The 18475-nt window shown below is 42.2% G+C and overlaps 1 protein-coding gene across 2 annotated transcripts in view; it reads left to right on the forward strand.

Annotated features, from left to right (window-relative positions):
* The window catches only part of LOC109522453 (RNA-binding motif, single-stranded-interacting protein 2-like), a 34134-nt gene that overhangs the window by 6947 nt on the left and 8712 nt on the right, over positions 1-18475 (forward strand). The window contains exons 2-5 of one of the 2 annotated variants that reach the window (XM_019881040.1): positions 10082-10251; positions 14293-14351; positions 14985-15076; positions 18253-18410. In XM_019881040.1, coding sequence (XP_019736599.1) covers positions 10082-10251; positions 14293-14351; positions 14985-15076; positions 18253-18410 — 479 coding nt within the window. Of the gene's footprint in view, positions 1-10078; positions 10252-14292; positions 14352-14984; positions 15077-18252; positions 18411-18475 lie in introns of both variants that reach the window. The other variant, XM_019881039.1, reaches the window with a different exon arrangement.

The raw sequence follows: 18475 nt of genomic DNA on the forward strand, positions 1-18475 counted from the left end.
TGTAATTATTTTCTGTATAAAAATTTATTTGGTGTTCAAAAAGTCTTTTTTCAAACTTGAGTCTTGAAAAAGAGGGGGTCGTCTTATAATCAGGGCCGTCTTATATTCGGGCCAAAACGGTAGCATGAGTTTTGTTTGTCTGGGGAACCTAACAGGTGCAAGTCACTGAAATAGTCACTTATTCATTGTTTTTGTAATCTTCTGTAACGGCAAAGGATGCCGCTGACGGCCTAGCTAATAGGATAAAGTAATTTATTGTTATGTTAAGTATGAAAATAGATGTCTTTTTCCGCACGTCTGGGTATTTACAACATATTTAATGCAGTACAATAAATACACAGTGTGCAAATAGCACTTATCCAGTGAAGTGAATCCAGCAGTCCCATTACTAATTAAAGTCTTGATTCACATTTTACAATACCCGTTGAGGATATTGAACAGCGAGTTTCGGCGGGCCAGGATGGATATTAGAATAGAAGTGAAATGTTTCGATGGGAAGAGGATACTGTCGGAGTGGCAGGGGTCATCTGAATGCACCCAGCGTTTCACTCCCCATCCCAAATATGTAAATGCCGAAGCGTGTGCTTATACTGTATAATCATACCGTATTGTTAGTCTTGTATTCTTAGCTAGGTTGTATCAGATTACGTCCAGGAGTTTGTTAAAAAATCCAAAGTAATGACCAGGTGTTCATTTTTGACTGTACCTATTTTATACATGTACATGTTACTATGTTAACCCTGAAGCATTATTGCTTTGACCGTCCGACACAACGAAGTTTGTGTTATTGATGGTAACGTCCACCTGCAGTATCGTAAACGTCCTTCAGGTATGTTCAAGGGGAGTTGTCAGTCACAGCGAAACATTCAAATGTCTGAGAGGTGATAAATCAAACTGCCACAGCTCTGTCTTCTCTATGCAGGGTTTTTCCTGGCTCAAATTGAGGCAGAGGTGGTACCATCCTGACCATGCGCCATGACGTGCATGTATTCTGTAAATTCAACTGACTCATGGGCTCATATAATGTATGGTGGGGCCACTTTTGTTTGAGACAATCATCGATTGAATGAGGCAAAATAAAATGCTTTTTCTCTCAAATATATTGTTCGAATCATTTGTTTCAGATGTACTGTAATTATTTTCTGTATAAAAATTTATTTGGTGTTCAAAAAGTCTTTTTTCAAACTTGAGTCTTGAAAAAGAGGGGGTCGTCTTATAATCAGGGCCGTCTTATATTCGGGCCAAAACGGTAGCATGAGTTTTGTTTGTCTGGGGAACCTAACAGGTGCAAGTCACTGAAATAGTCACTTATTCATTGTTTTTGTAATCTTCTGTAACGGCAAAGGATGCCGCTGACGGCCTAGCTAATAGGATAAAGTAATTTATTGTTATGTTAAGTATGAAAATAGATGTCTTTTTCCGCACGTCTGGGTATTTACAACATATTTAATGCAGTACAATAAATACACAGTGTGCAAATAGCACTTATCCAGTGAAGTGAATCCAGCAGTCCCATTACTAATTAAAGTCTTGATTCACATTTTACAATACCCGTTGAGGATATTGAACAGCGAGTTTCGGCGGGCCAGGATGGATATTAGAATAGAAGTGAAATGTTTCGATGGGAAGAGGATACTGTCGGAGTGGCAGGGGTCATCTGAATGCACCCAGCGTTTCACTCCCCATCCCAAATATGTAAATGCCGAAGCGTGTGCTTATACTGTATAATCATACCGTATTGTTAGTCTTGTATTCTTAGCTAGGTTGTATCAGATTACGTCCAGGAGTTTGTTAAAAAATCCAAAGTAATGACCAGGTGTTCATTTTTGACTGTACCTATTTTATACATGTACATGTTACTATGTTAACCCTGAAGCATTATTGCTTTGACCGTCCGACACAACGAAGTTTGTGTTATTGATGGTAACGTCCACCTGCAGTATCGTAAACGTCCTTCAGGTATGTTCAAGGGGAGTTGTCAGTCACAGCGAAACATTCAAATGTCTGAGAGGTGATAAATCAAACTGCCACAGCTCTGTCTTCTCTATGCAGGGTTTTTCCTGGCTCAAATTGAGGCAGAGGTGGTACCATCCTGACCATGCGCCATGACGTGCATGTATTCTGTAAATTCAACTGACTCATGGGCTCATATAATGTATGGTGGGGCCACTTTTGTTTGAGACAATCATCGACTATTTTGAAGCAGTCATCAAATGCACTGTGATCCGCGTTCACCTGTGCTGCAATAGCACGCTCCACTTTGAGCTGGTGATGTTTTTGCATCGTGGCACTCCAAAGCTGTTTTCATGCTAATTTTAAGTGGCAAGCTTGGACAGATTTTGTGACATGACAAATATTTGGGACCTAGTGCTGGTCCAGTCTTCAATTTGCACAATGTAATGCGGAAGCTTGAAGCTTTTGGGGACCAAATACTTTTAGTTAGATTTACCGGTATATTAATGCAGAGTGTCCCAATTCTATCCGTAGATTTTGAAGTTGTATTTATTGATGTGCGCTCAAACACCAATGGCGAGTGTGTGTGTGTGTGTGTGTGTGTGTGTGTGTGTGTGTGTGTGTATATGTATGTGTATATATAAAAAAAAATCCTGGATCAAATTTCAGAAGGGCACACAGGGGCTGTTTATGCACTCAGAGCAGAAATGCTTCCTCCCTTTGTCTGCGAGACATTTAGTCAGTTCGAGTCAAAAAGGCAGACGAACAGCTGTTCAACACAATTCTCAGCGCCAGTCAATCGGATAGCCGCTCCCAAAAACACAGCCTTTGTCATTTAGTGCACAAATCTGGACCACAAGAAGTTTAATAGTAATCGTTCCAACAAAGAGACAACATCCGATTTGCATGTCATCCAACACATTTTATCGCGGTTCTTTGTTCGCTGCACAGGTTGCAGTATTTTTTAAAAAGAATACTATACGTTATGAGAGATAGAAAACACAAGAGTGGTAGCCTACAATGTCAAAGCATGACATGGTTATTCTTTGTTTTCTCTGTTCCAGTCGCCGTTTTTAACTCTGGGTTTTTGTAAAACACCATCGCCTCACTCACCTAATGTTGATAATGATGCTTGAGCAATGTGCTTGCGGGGTCATGAGTGGACTGAGGATTTAACCTGCAACCTTTGGTTTAGGACTGACATACCTCCTGAACTAAGCCGCACTAGCTGATCTTCACAAGGGTTGTTGGCATTTGCCAACAAGAACAGTTACTATCATGGTTCATGTTGCTGTGCCACTCGCTGATATTCATTGTCAGTAAGAGCGTCAAAATAAAAAATAAAGTATAATAAATACAAACTCGGTCCAGATGCTACTGGAGGTACCGAGGACTAAACTAAACCTCAGAGAGATTTGAGCTTTTTCCGTTGTTGGTCCCTCCCTTTGGAATGGCCTTTGTGTTAAATGTTAGGCAAGTCCATCTTTAAAACACATTTAAAATTTTTGACTTTGGACTCAGCATGAGACGCTGCATTGTTTTATTATTTTATCGTCTTTACTCTTTTTCTGTGATTAATTTATTGTTTTAGTCTTTGTTTTTATATGTCAGATTTTTAATTTATGCAGAGCACCTTGTATACAGCCGTGGCTGTTTTTAAAGTGCTTTATAAATAAAGTTGAGTTGAGTTTAAAAAAAAAAGGATGACGTCTATATTCGTCAAAATGCCAAAATATGGGATGTGTCTATGCATAATCCACATCCTCATTACGAGCACAGGTGAGCTGGAATTTATCCCAGCTGACTTTGGGTGGCGGATACTCTCTCCTGGTTACCAGCCAATTAGTGTAGACAAACAGCCAATCACACTTGCATTCATACCCATGAACGATTCAGCCGTCATTCAACTTAACATGCATGTTGTTGGAATGTGTGAGAATCAACAAAAAAAAAAACAACACAAACCCAGAAAATGTAACTTCACATCACACAGTGCTGAGATTCCAACCCAGACTCTTGACTGCGACCCAGACCTGCAAACCACTGGTCTACTAGTAGTGCTGCCCGTGGAGACAGTCACTGTGCCAAAGTGATTTGCAAGAGGGACAGTCAGCTTCACACTAGACGCAAACACTATTGTGCAACCCGCTCCGCCTCCTATCAAGCGCATGCTTTCTGCCACACGCAGGTCCTGCATGCCAGCAGCACAACGATGGGTCACTTTCCGGAAACGTCTGTGAACACAAAATACTTTCTGATTGCTCTCCTTCAAGTGTGCCCGCTTATTTCATCTGCAATCATGGTCGTGCGGCACATCATAACTTGGTTCTTTTTTAGTCCGACCAAGCTTTTAAGCCAGCAGCACAGCACACTGACAGAGTGCCAACAGCACTTAATGTCCTGAAATGGGCTGAGAGGGATTAAGCATAGCTCACCTGCATCGTCTGCACATCGAAAAGACATACATTTTAAATATCTGTGTCCTGAGTTCTGCATCTGCACCTTAAAAGACAGGATGCATATTAAGATTTCACAATAGGAAATATTTGATGTCCCATTTTGATGTCTGCTGGGCTACTTTGAATTTTTGGCGGGACTCAAGTTTCACCTTTGTCCCCTCTGGCCCAAGCGCAGGTATGTGTATCTATTTCTCTAACATGTCAGATGTTTTGGACCTGCTCCAAATTGCGTCTGCCCGCTGAGTGATTCAGCCAAGGTGATCAGGCAGAGGCGGGGGGGCCAGACGGGGTGGGGGGGGTGGTAGCCGAGTTGTCTAAAGTAGTGCAGATGATGCCAAACGCTCAGTGTGCCTCTTACTCTGTTAGATCTCCAGCTGGGCTGTGGGCCAGTGTCTTTGTGGGTGAATACGTTCCAAAGCTCCCCAGCTCATGCCACCCGAAACTGCTTGAAAGCAAACACGTGCCTGTGCATCTGTGCGTCAAAGTGCCATCATACCCTTCGAGGCAGATAGATTGCAGAGTGAGATCTGCACTGCATCGCCTATAAAAGCAGAAGGACGGGGAGGAGGAGGATTTAGGAACCGGTCTTGATGTGCCTTCAGTGTCCCTCTCACCTGGTTGGAATGTGGAGTGCGGCGTGATAAGATCAAGAGCAGGCACAGGATTTCCTATCTCCGTGCTGACTTTGTAGGTTTATGGGAGACACATTCCTCGCAGAACACCCAGCTCATTTTAAAGCTTTGGTTCATATTGCCGCATTCATTTTCTTCTGTGTACAGGAAATGTGACTAGTAATTAAGAGAGGTGTGTGATGATAATAATAGGCTTTAAAGCCTCTTTCACAAACAGAAACTAGTTTGTCTGATCTCTTGCAGCAGAAGAAGCCACAAACAAGTGTGTTCTGGTAGTTGTCAGGGTCATTTAGGTTCTGATCAAATGTTCATAGCTTCTGATATTCGTCTACCCCCTGCAAATTAATTACTAGTGTTAAAAAAAAACTAATTAATCAATGCTAAAATATATATTTTTTGTTTGTTTTGTTTTGTAGTGGTTAACTTACTTTCACGCTTGTATGAGGGTTACAAATTTTAAAGACTTGCTTGTAGACTTCATAAGGGTTTTAGATTTGTGACTGTTTAACCCTGGAAATGCAGCTCTCTATTTACATTTCCTATCAGAAGAATTGTTTCAAAATCCGAATGAATGAAAAGTTGATCTTCATCCACCAAGGGATTTGGTTTTAGTTTGGTTAGTGGTTCCACCGTATGTTTTTATCAAATTTTGCAGTCTTTTGAATTTGCATGCACCAGAAAGTGCAAGTTGTCTAATAGTACTGTAAATTTCAGATCAAAAGAATAAAATATTTTTTCAAGTGATTTTCTCAACTAAACTTGAGTTTTTCAAATCAAAAGGGAGCATTTAGACCAGGGATATGCTAATTAAGGGATTGTTTTTTCATTTTTTATTTTATCCATCCATCCATTTTCTAATGCGCTTCTCCTCAAAAGGGTCGCAGGCGTGCTGGAGCCTATCCCAGCTCTCTTGGGGCAGTATACCGAGAAACAGTAGCCAGCCAAACGCAGGGCACACAGTGACAAACAACCATTCGCACTCACAAACACACCTAGGGACAATTTGGAGTGCCCAATCAACCGGCCATGCATGTTTTTGGAATGTGGGAAGAAACCGCAGTACCCGGAGAAAACCCACTCAGGCATGGGGAGAACATGCAAACTCCACACAGGAAGGCCGGAGCTGAAATCGAACTCTGCACCTCTGCCCTGTGAGGCGGACGTGTTAACCAGTTTATCACCGCGCCGCCCATTTTTAAATTTTAGATTTAGGTTCAGAAAAATTGGGTATACATTAGCCCTTGTCATCTTCAAATACGGGTTACTTCTGTGGCTAAATAACGGTTACTTTTGTGGCTGTGAGAACAGATGAAATATTATTGGCGATGCAAAGTGAAAAGAAAAGGTACATAAGGACCATGAATATGAATTTTGGAATGTAGCGTTTCCGCAGCTTTACTCCAAGGCCTTCCTTCGGACAGGCTGTAAATCCATGCATCAGCATGTACGTCAGTCAGCTGGTCACTTTCCTTCCCGAGGAGAAGACAAGCAGTCCCCTCAGGTTAAAGAAGCCATGACACACAAAGGCGGGAAAACTCCCCAACAGCCTGGAATCCAGGAAATTCTGAGGGTCGAGCGGCAGAGTCAACTGGAGGAAACCCCACAGGGAGGTGAAGTGAAACTAACGAAAAGGGCGGACATTGAAACAAGCTGAGAAATGTTGCAGTCAAAGCTTTTCGTCACTGGACACTTCATTAGGTATACTTGTATGCTCTGCTGTAATGACATCTTTGAGCTGTCCATTTCATTGAAAATTCTGCCTTGACGAAGATCATAATATTTTGATTCCCCCTCGAGAGCATTGGCGTTCGATGAGTATGACGTTTGCACCAAGATAAAGCAAAGTGTTTTATTTATGGAAAGGATCCTGAATGTTTTTTTAGCTGGATCCTAAAAATATGCACCAGATATTTTGAGTTACCTTGCTACAAATGTGCAGCAGAAGAAGATAACAATTCAATTCTGCTGTCTGAATGCGGATCTTTTGTCTGCAATGGCATTATAAGAGAAAATTCTCAGCACCGTTTATGTCATCTTTAAATTGGGAGCACGCCGGCTTCGTGGGGTTCTGGTTTTGAATGTAGGCACCGACCTTCCTTTGTGAAAGTCTTTGAGTTGTTCTTTGAGCCATTGTGGGTGGCACCCAAAATCTGAAATAAAACGTTTCAGTTCTTGTCACTGTACTATAATGTCTAGTTGTTCCAATGCTTTCCGTGTGTCTCTGCATTGTATGATCTTGAGACAAAGATTCTATTTGGGGGGGTTCCTTCATCAAGGGGCACCGAGCCTTTCTGGATACTCTGATTAGCGTGATTGGTTGACGTCGCTGGTTTGACTGTGTCGGCCCTGCTGGGCTTTCCCCCAACAACGTCAGTTTAATCAGTGACCCGTTCACGTCTCTTAAAAGAACCCATTGTTCCCGCGCCGCAGCCGTCCAATTGGTCTTGCAAATGAGACGGGAGCCTCACTGCACCCAACTGCGAGACCAGTAGGAAACGACATTTATTCCTATTCCTCACAAGTAGGACATTAAAACTACCGGCATTTGGCTAAATAAACTAGATATAAGTCAGTGTGCCAGCTGTGGTGAATCCTCATGTTGCTGCTTATTGCCTCAGTCGTAAAAGTGCCACTACATCTATTCCTGGAAAGACTTCTCCCCCCCATCTCACAGGGATTATGAAACCTTGTTCACCTCAAGATGGATTTGGATGAATGGTTGCACAATCTTTTGTATAAATTCTCCATGGAGAGCCTCAGTCCGTGATTCACTGGGGGTTGCGTAATATCCTGTTATATTGGTGAGTCACGGCGAGTCGGCCGCCGTAGTTCGTAACTGGCGGCATTAAAGTCAGTTGTGGTTGCAAGTGTTGTTGGGAACTACAAAGGGGGATTGATGAGCCCAGTACAGATGGTTGCATGCAAGTATTACCGCAATGAATCCCTGGTGTGTGCTTTTGCTCTGCTTAATGCCTCCGTGTTGCTGTTCCCTCAAAGCTTCTAAGTCTAAAAAGGAGACCATATTTGAAACACTCTATTCGTTCGGAAGATTTGATCAGAAATGAGAAAAAGCAAGCAGCACAAAATATGAATTGAGCTTTCCCTAAATTTTGTTCTTCCAGTTTCTGGTTTTGCAATGCCCCGCAAGATATTTGTTGTGGTTTCAAGAGTAAAATTGGAGTTATACAACATGGAGCGAGCCAAAGAGGCCCCTTTTCCCCCTATATGGAGTAAGCAGTCAAGAGGCCCAACATTCCCCTCAGAAAGCATTATTGGTGGCTGTTGACACGGGCGCTGTGTGATATAATTTTTTACTAAAGAGAGCGCACATCTGTCGACGGCAGATTCACTTTTTATCTCCTATAAGAGCCCGTTTCCTTGTTCTCACTTACGACAGCGCCGCAGCTGCCCAACGAAATGGCTGATGTGTTTCAAAAAATGAAAATAATCATTAGTTTTCTTTTTTTTTTGTTTGTTTAGACATATTCATAATACATTTCAACCAAGCAGTTGAGTTAGGGTTGACAAAGCAGGCAAATTCTTTTTAAATACCTCAGACAGAATTCAAACCTGGCTAATTTTGGGTCAGCTATGTTGTTATCAGTCAAAAGTTGTGCAATGTACAGATATCAACAAAAGGTGATTGGAATTTCCCAACCGCGGTGCATATGACGATCCGTTGGGTGTCTGTTGAATTGTTTGAGCGTTAGAATCCGGTCCGCAACCGGCCGTAGACCTCTTCTTTGACAATTGTTTCGACAGTCTGCAGCAGCAAGGCAAACCAAGCGACGTTTACAGGATTTAGGTGAAACAGTAACTTCACAAATACAAATATACATCGTGGGGAGCTCATAGTAGCGCTTAATACGGATTAGTGCTCTATGCGGGTTACGCATAGGAATTGAAAAAGTCTTCGGCAAAATGGGTGCTTTGACTTTTGAATAAACACCCCTGTACTGTTAATTCCCAAATAATAACACGCAGACTGCAGTGGTTTTCTCTGGGTAATTGGCTTTATTTTCACGGTGCACAGAGCTACACACAACAACAAGCAAAACCATTCCCCCATTCTGATTCGCCTGTTTGGATTTCCCAATGTCGAATGTCCAATTTGCAGTTTTTAATAATCGCAATTTAAACAAAACACCTTTATCGCATATGCTGATCATTTTCTCTTCTTTGCTGTTGGATTCAGAGCGATGCCCTTTGGCCAAGTAATAGCTGAACGTTCACTCCACCTCAATGGATACACGGAAGTATGAGGGCAAGGATGTTTAGAATGAGCAAATAATCAACTTTCATGCGTACATAGAGCATAACCAGGGTTCCTGTGGGTCCTTCGAATGTCTTCAAAGTTACTGAATTCATGAATGTAGAAAGAAAGCTTTAATCTGCATTAAAATGTCGTAGATGAATCATTCAAAAGTCTGGTAAAATATGAACACATGGTAAGTAGTAGTCATTTTATGACTCTAAATAGTCTCAAATCTCAAATGCAAATGAGCATTAAAAAAAAATTTACTGAATGACTTTTGTGGCAACATTACGCAATCGCAAATGCGGAAACGACATACCAGTGATGTGGTCTTTAGTCGAGCAGACACAAGTCATGTACAGTATGTGCTGTAGCATCTTTGCACAATATGGGACATTGGCAGCATTGAGAAGTTGGTCTGAAATTTATTTCCAATTGGAATGAAGAAGTCTCTAAATCAACTTTCCTCCAGCTGTACAAACCCCGATGAGTCTTTAGACAGTCTGCGGTGTAAGTACTTTGTTAGCTGAGGTAATTTATTCCAACAGTTTGAGACTGAATGTAGAAAACAACACTTCCGCTTTTTCAAAATCTGTACCGGGGCAAACCAAACTGCCTGGCTTGAATTTGTGTTCATGAGATTTGTGTTGAATTGCGCAAACAACATTCCGAAAGTAACACTGGTCAAGGAACAACCCCAGATCTGTTGGTGAATCAAAGGACTGCTTTTTTTTTCCTCCCAGGTTTGGTACAATTCTGACTTTCCTGTCTTCTCACAGCAGGCCTATGTGTCCTCCGGCCACCAGATGGCTCCCCCCAGTCCCAACAACAACAGTAGCAGCAACAACGGCAGTGGCGGAGGAGGTGGAGAACAGCTAAGTAAAACCAACCTGTATATCCGCGGCCTTCATCCAGGGACTACGGACCAAGACCTGGTCAAGCTCTGCCAGCCGTAAGTTTAAACATTTGACGGTTTGAGCATTGGGATCAGCAAAGTCTGCATTCAAAATTGATTTAAGTTCAGACCGCAAGAAATAAAATGGCAAAATGTATTGGCGAATTCAACTTCAGCGCTCGTGTTTCAATACTTGTACCCATTTTAATGAATGTAAAATGGAAATACTCAATGAGATGAATCACACATCATGACGAAGTTTGTGTGTGTGTATGTGTTATACATCCCACTCTCGATGCAATAGCGTTCCAGTTGCTTACCACTGAGCCAGTTCCGATCTTACACAAAATGGAAGTTTAGATTAGACAGGAGGCAAACTGGCTATACCTTTCTCTGGCCCCTTGCTCTGTCTCATATTTTTTTTCTTCCCGACTTAATATGGCTGAAGTTCACTCCTTCCTCTACTTAACACAGAAAGTCAAACAAATTGACAGGTCAAACCACCGACTTCCCACACCTGTTAAAATTGGATCAAACCAAACTCAATCGTATTTAATTCGCGGATTCATATGGCCAGCGTGACGCCTTTTCTGAACAAAACTGCAGCCTCAACATTTCATTTCATCATGTGTCCAACAGATGAAGCGCAAAGCTCACCACAGAGCAGATGTTATCAACTCAATTGAACATCCTCTGCATGACTCTTATTCCTGATTTAGCACTTTGTCTCCAGACAACTGGATCCACTTTTAAGGACCTGGCATGTGTTGACTTCCAAACATGCAGTGACAAATGACTCAATGATGAAACCACAATCCTTACTCAATGGATCCAATCACCTTTGACAAAATGACTGTAATTGGGACAAACAGCTGTCAACACATATTTATCCCATGAGTTGTAGCTACAGCTCCACATACCATATGAACAAAAGTATTGGCACACGTAGAAGAGGGACAGTGCTCCAGATGACAGGACAATGGTATCAAGTCGATGGATTTGCCCATTCCCTCAAGAAGAAAACATAAAATGGGCACTCAAAAGATTTCGTCCACAAAGCAACATTACCCAAGATAGTATTAAAAGTGTCATATTCTCCATGTGCTGGAGATTCATTGAGCGTGCATGTTAGGTTAATTAACAACTCTAAATTGCCCACTGGTGTGTGTTGAGTGGTTGTTTGTCAACCTGCGTTTGACTGGCAACGAGAAATGGTGTCACCCAAAGCCTGTAGCTTATCCATGAAGGTGAACAGGATCAGAGTCAGAAAGTATATTGAGCTGATAGAATACAATGACATAAATCAGTGCCGGTGGTCGAGCAGATTCATAGTTGCCGCTTCATGAGAACTTTTCATCAGACGCTGTGAGAAAACACAATAAATAACACAGCACACTTGTCTCTTTTAGGGTGTCACACAAAAAGCCGATGCGAAATAAGTGTTGGTTAATTTGTTCCAAACGCACACCTCTCAAAAGTGAGGAGTCGGCCTCAAAAACACCCAGTGATTAATAAGCACCACGAGTGGTTTAGCTTCAAGGCTATGCTTTTATCTTATAGATCTTTGCTTGTGAACGTTAACTACCGTCATCCTGGTCAAAGCATGAAAAGTGTCAGTGTTTACCAGTATGGGCCTCAGGGGCCCATCGCAGTGATGGCTCCCCTCACTCCAATTCTGGACTTGAAAAGTATAGTCTTACCCGACCCCTCTACCTGATTTTGATGCACCAGTGCACCCTAAAGAAAGCGTCAAATCCTCAGAGCCATATTAGCACAGCATGTGTACAACCTATTGTCAAAGCCGCAGAAATCAAAGTGAAGCAGAAATCTGCGGTTGGTCTGTGGAACACCGGAACTTGATTGTAAAAGCAGACGGCCGACAGAGAAGCCATTGTGTGGCAGGAGAAATGTGAAGAGGGGACTGACGTGATTGGGAGGGCTCCTTTTTAGCCGAAACATGAATGAGTGGGAAAAGAGTAGTACCGCCTGCTGGGAAAGAATGTCAAGCAGCTGTATGTGGGTCATGACTGTCTTTTAAGTGTGTGTGGCCTCTACAGTTTTGTGAGCTTTTGGAAGGGTCTCGGGTTAAGTGGAAGGTCACAAAAGCAAAGCCTTCGGACTTTTGAACTGGTCCGGTGTTCCCGGCAGGGCAAACATGGCCACATGAAACGTTGCTTTTGTTTTTTCTTGTCATACCTCAAACAAAGACACTTATCAGGGGCCGCCTTTTTGTTTGCAATCGTGTTTTTGTTTTTGTTTGTTTTTACAGTCATTCATGAATAAATCCGTATTATTGTAATCTTTCTCACATTGAGATCTGTTTAATATTTTGCTCGTAGATACAACGTAAAGTCACACTAATAAAATAACTGCCTAACTGATCTTTTGTCTTTGAGATACGATTTTTTTTTTTCATCTGCATTGACTATGGAGAGTCATGTCCTGTAAAAATCTAACGTTAGGCAGTTATTTTATTAGCGTGACGATACAACATCTAGATATCTAACTGGCTCCCTTGTATATAAACCCATTATAAAGTATTATCGTGTTTCCGAACCTTAACTGAGCCAAGGCAACCACTTTACTTAAGAATACTCTCACAGGACACCACCAAACAGAAATACTGAACTAAATATAATCTCATCTCAATGTACTCACAAATTAAATCAGTCTGTTTAAAATCTGGATTTATTTAAACTAACACAAATCTGAAATACTAAAAGGGGGTCATGACATTTTCTCTTGTATGAATGACGATAGATGGCTAGAAATTGCATAATTTCCCGCAGGACCCCTCACAGCATACTTGGGTCCATCGGCTTTTCACTATTTTAATTAATCTTATTAGTATTGCATTCATGAAAATTTTTTCTTTTTAATTTGTGAAAAAAAAAAATCTACAAACTCCCTTGGCCACTGTGAGGCAAAATAATACGTTTAAACATTTTAAACAGATCTAAAATGTCATCAATTACAAGTTGGATTCATATGAATGAAAAGTACCTGTTCTGGGGTTAAGTGCTCTGAAACGACACCTGTCCGTAAGAAAATGACATGTTTAATAGAATAAAGGGGGAAAAAAAAAACAAGAAGATAGGCTGAATAAAAATCTACATTGGCGCAGACAATGCTCACATGTACCTAATGATGAGGTCCGTGTGCTCGATGTCACGCACCACTTACAGCTGTCAGACGGCTTTTCATGAAATTCTAAACAAACAGATGACGATGAAATATAAACGCCCCCCCGAAAGGATTTTACAGTATAATGTCACGCTTTCTTGCAACAGCGTGTGTGTGTAACCGAATGCCTTGTGGCTGGCTTGAATGTACTTAGACGTCTAAGTAGAGGAAACCAAAGACATGGAGCTATGACACCGAGTAGTACAAGAAAATGCCACAGTGAGGTGTCAAGAGACACATGGGACACATCCAAATCATCTGGCCACCAGGAGAAGGCAGGCGTGTAGGACCCAGCTGGGCTCTGTGATGTGAGGGTGGAAAAGGAGGAGGGCGAGTGAGGGAAGGAAGGCCAAATGGAGGGGTGAAGCATCAGGTTACAATCCGCCCAGACACCACGTCGCCCAAAGAGAAGCAAGACCAGCCTCCTGCTTTGGATAAATACAACAGCCAGGAAGGGACAATCTATTATACTGTAAAGTGGATACACTCCTCATTAGCCTCCACACAAAATATGAATCATGCTGGAAGTGCTTGTGTCTATATTCCGTCTCATTGGTCCTTTATTGAAACCGGGGGAGTATAGTGGTTTCTTCATACTCTATGTTTATGTTACTTAAAAACCCAGTCAGATAGCGACAACACTCAAGAGGAGAAGTGTCTCAGGGTGAGGTGTTTGGGCCAAATTGTCTTCAGTCTTGGGAGGCGTGCACCTGTCAAAAACAAAGCCAGAAATCCTCCCCCAGAAGGAAGGGTGGATGTGGACTTAGCTGTCTGTGACGTAAAAGCGATGCATGTGTGTTTATGTTGGTATGCACTCTGAGGAAGTGTGAGAGGATCGTTATGCATGTGGAAGGAGCAGATTCCTTGTCATCAGTCACCGACAGGATGTTTTTGTTTCTGTGTGTGTCTGAAAAGGTATGGCAAGATTGTGTCAACCAAGGCCATCTTGGATAAAACCACAAACAAATGTAAAGGTGAGTTGCCAAACTTTAATCGCGAATTGCATCATTAAGCCTCAGGCCAACACATTTTGAAGACAGCAAACTGGTTGATAGTGTGGGCAAAGATGGAATGGACACTTGAAGATTTTTTTTTCTTTAAAATAACGTAGAAAACAATCAATTATTTACCATTATTTAAAAATAACATGATTTTTTAATTTGAAAAAAGCAATCCAATCCAAACAATTTAACATTACCGGCCCCATTTAAACAAAAGCAAATGTGCTCCGTTTCAAGAGCAGCAGCGTCAGCTAAATGTAATCACATTCAAATAGAATTCAAGACCGTTGATTTTTAATTCAAGCCTGTTGATTTTTGTCAAGGTATACAATATGTTAACATGCTGAGAGCTAAGATTTGAACTAGCTAGGTACTAAAGTGCCGAAAAGTTAGTGATGTGGTAACTTCGCTAACCAGGGGAACATCCACGACATCCCATTTTCAGATACCCAGAATAAGTGAAAACCTTTCAGGTCATATGTGTTCTCCTCTTCCACTTTTGCTAGCTAGCTGCCATTACTTGTAACCTTGATTTTGGAACAATGCCTTAAGAAGTAAAAAAAACATTTTGCTTATTGTCTTGATGTGCATGTGTGTATTTGACAGGCTATGGCTTTGTGGACTTTGACAGTCCAGCAGCGGCTCAGAAAGCTGTTACGGCTCTGAAATCAAGTGGCGTCCAAGCACAGATGGCCAAAGTAAGATTGCATGTACTTTTTAAAATCCCACCTTAGCTTCATTTGTACCTGTTCAAGCCGCTATAATATCTTCACCAATCTACTTGACAACCCCAGTGTGTTATTTACAGTAGCAGTCACGCGTACGGGCCAAGCCCCGTTGTATTGTCTTCATTTGCCCCTTCACAAGTGTCTCTCTCTTGCACGCCAGCTTCTCTTTGCTTGTGTACGTTGCTAACTTGCTCCCGTTGTAGCGCTTGTCCAGAGCTCTTTGTGCGGGTGTCTGCTGCAGTCAAAGCAACTCTTGTCAGCCCATTAAGCTGATCCCCCTGGCTCTGCGGCTCCCCATTGAGGGAACACAGGGGAGGGTGCCACTAAAGCCACTGTCAATGGGGCAATTACAATGGCTTGGCATTGTCCAGTGTCTGGGCCCAAGGCCTGAGGCCGACACCCGCGCTGAATTCACTTCACCCCCAAGTCCCCGCCCCCCTCCCTGTGTCCACTGTAAAGTAACACCAGGGTATCCCTATGCACTGTAAATGATCTGCACCCTAACTTCATGCATCTCCATACCAGACAAGTGCAACTGGATACCACAACGTGACTCACCCAGACAGTTTGTACTCTAGCAGTCGTGTTGATCACCACAATAAAAGCCTAAATATACACAGCTGGCTCGGAGCTACTGGGTTACTTCAGTTTATAAGAAGAATCTGATATTAATACAACACAAAAAAGTGCTGCTATCGACCATTTTGTCTTCAGCGTGGCTTGTTTTGACGTATTTTCCAAAAGCAAAATGGACCAAACCTTTACCTAAATGTACAGAGTGCACCTGGTCTCCGAATGGGCTACCGCAGCCTCCAGGGTGCAGGGCGAGCAAAAACAATTTTATATAGCCTGGGGAACAATGACACAATTAAAACTAGGAGCTTTACTTTGCAGTCCCTCCCTGTGCAAATGGGGCTAACATCGAACGACACTCCTCACATGACGCTCACAGTGAATGGACTGACGCCAACCGTATTACGTGCCACAAGTTTGGTATTTGAGCGAATGAAATTAGCAGAGGCGATGGGTAAATAAAATACGTATGAAAAGAGGGAGGTGGTTTTATTTGTTCAGCTTGTCACACTGCACAATTACACTTCGTCAATGACCTCCAGCAGTCTGCCACTGCGTTGCTACACGGTCGGGTTATTGCTGAAGTGCCGCACCCAGAGTGATGAGAATCACTGAGAAAATATGATGTGTCTTGGGAGACAATAGAAGCAACCTCGATCAGCAATTTAGTTCAGGATAACTGATCACGCATGAACTCAACAATCCAACAGGAACACTTGCAGAAGCATCTGTGCTCACTGGTGTCGTTACTCAAGATACGCGTTTTCAGTTTTGGAAATGGAATTGTTTCACGTGACAGAATCTGTCAGCCATGATTAGAAATGTTGTTCGCTTTTGGATAAGTGTAATCATTAGGCAGAGAGGAAGAGATGAAAGAATTATGTATTTGGGATGATACATGTATCGTCTTTTCAGCCATCCTGCTTTAATATTAGTCAAAACTCCCACTCCTTCCGATCTTGTCATTTCCTCCTCCAGAACCAAATATTCATCCCCTCATTCATCCCACCCTCCCCTTTCCTCTTCACGTTTTCCTTCCCTCCTTCTTGCCCAGCCTCTTTGCTCCCAGTTGCCAGGCTGCTGTTGCTCTGTGAACTCTTTAACTTCATGCCTGACTTCCTGTCTTCCTTTGCAGTCTCAGACGGTTTCACTTTCCGGCAAGCGCCACAAAAATTAAGTCCCAGAACTGTATGTGCGAGGATAATCTCTCTGCTCTAATGCACGCGCAGCTGTCAATATTTCTTAATTAGATAACATTTTGCCGCAGTGTGCGCGTTGACAAATTCTTATTTGCATGTGTGAGTATATTAATGAGTGCGTTCAGAGTTTTATAAGTGGCAGACAGCTTAGTAAAGTCAGTGATGCACCACGAGCGTAAGTGACAAATTAGTCAGGGTTACACTCTACACTTACACAGATTTTTGACAAATGTTTCGTATTGGGCATTATTACTGAATCTACTTTGCAAAAGATTAATGTGTCAAGACGGTACTTGGTACAATCGTGGGAATGGAGTATTCATGCATTAAAAAGCTCACTAATGCACTATCATTGAAAGAGATGAAGTGAAATCCTTAAAAGATGAGCTGAGGAGTTATTCGTTGAGACTTTTTCCATTGGACATGTGTACAGGAAGCCAAGCCCAATTTAAATGGGTGGGCATGTTGTAAAAGTACATTTTCGTGAGCATCCCAGCCCCCAATAATCATGAGACAATACACATGCTACAAATGCACAATTGGTATTCTCCTTAGAGATCAAAATTATTCGAGACGTCCCGACCCGTCATGTGATCGGAAATCGGAGCCGTTAAGGTGGTTTTCAGCTGATCAAGGATCAGGCAAAAAAAAAAAAAAAAGTTTTTCTTAATTTTATAAAATTTTATTGGTCACAGAATGACCAAATAAATCAAGGCTATAAATATCTTGACAAATGGAGTTATAACAGCTTACTTTTATATTACACAATGTTACGTTTTGGGTTTGGGGTGGGCAGCGTCAGAGTGGTAGTATAAACACACACACACACACACACACACACACACACACACACACAGACACAGGCACACTTTGTGTACAGCGAGTGCTCTCCCTCTGGCTGCAGTGCCTTCAATTATGTTTGGAGCGACAAGGAGACACAAACGATGTGTAAACACTCAGGGCAAGCTTAAAGATACTTCTAATTTCTCCATTGTGAGACAAATAAAGATTTTCTTATCTTAAAATAGCCTAAGTCTGCCTTGCCTGATATAAAACCGCCCCTTATTTTCCCTTTCGGGGAAGCCTCCCAAAAACGGAGCTCTATGACTTGTTTGTTTTCACTTTTATTTCGATAATTTGTTTTGACTTGCAAATGCTACTACTACTACTACCCCCGGCACTGTCATCTTTTGCGCCATCATCTCCTAACCAGACTCATTTCATATCTATCTCCGTTGTTAGCCGTTCAAGTTTGGAGGAACTCTGCCGTTCTCATTCAGAATTCGATCTGAATGGGGTTTGATCAGGGGATTTTGGCGCATGAAGGAATATGTCAACTAAAAATGTGTTTCGTAACCCCCACTTCCCAAATAGCAACAGGAGCAGGACCCCACCAATCTGTACATTTCCAACCTGCCGGTGTCCATGGACGAGCAAGAGCTGGAGAGCATGCTCAAGTCCTTTGGCCAGGTCATTTCTACACGCATTCTGCGAGACGCCAACGGGACCAGCCGCGGTGTGGGATTCGCCAGGTCAGACACAGCAATTCAAATAATAACGAGAAAATGTGTGGGAGTATGTTGATCTCTTTTCTTAT

The sequence above is a fragment of the Hippocampus comes genome, unplaced genomic scaffold (genome assembly GCF_001891065.2).
Source record: "Hippocampus comes isolate QL1 unplaced genomic scaffold, H_comes_QL1_v1.1 scaffold68, whole genome shotgun sequence".
Classification (NCBI taxonomy): Eukaryota; Metazoa; Chordata; class Actinopteri; order Syngnathiformes; family Syngnathidae; genus Hippocampus; species Hippocampus comes.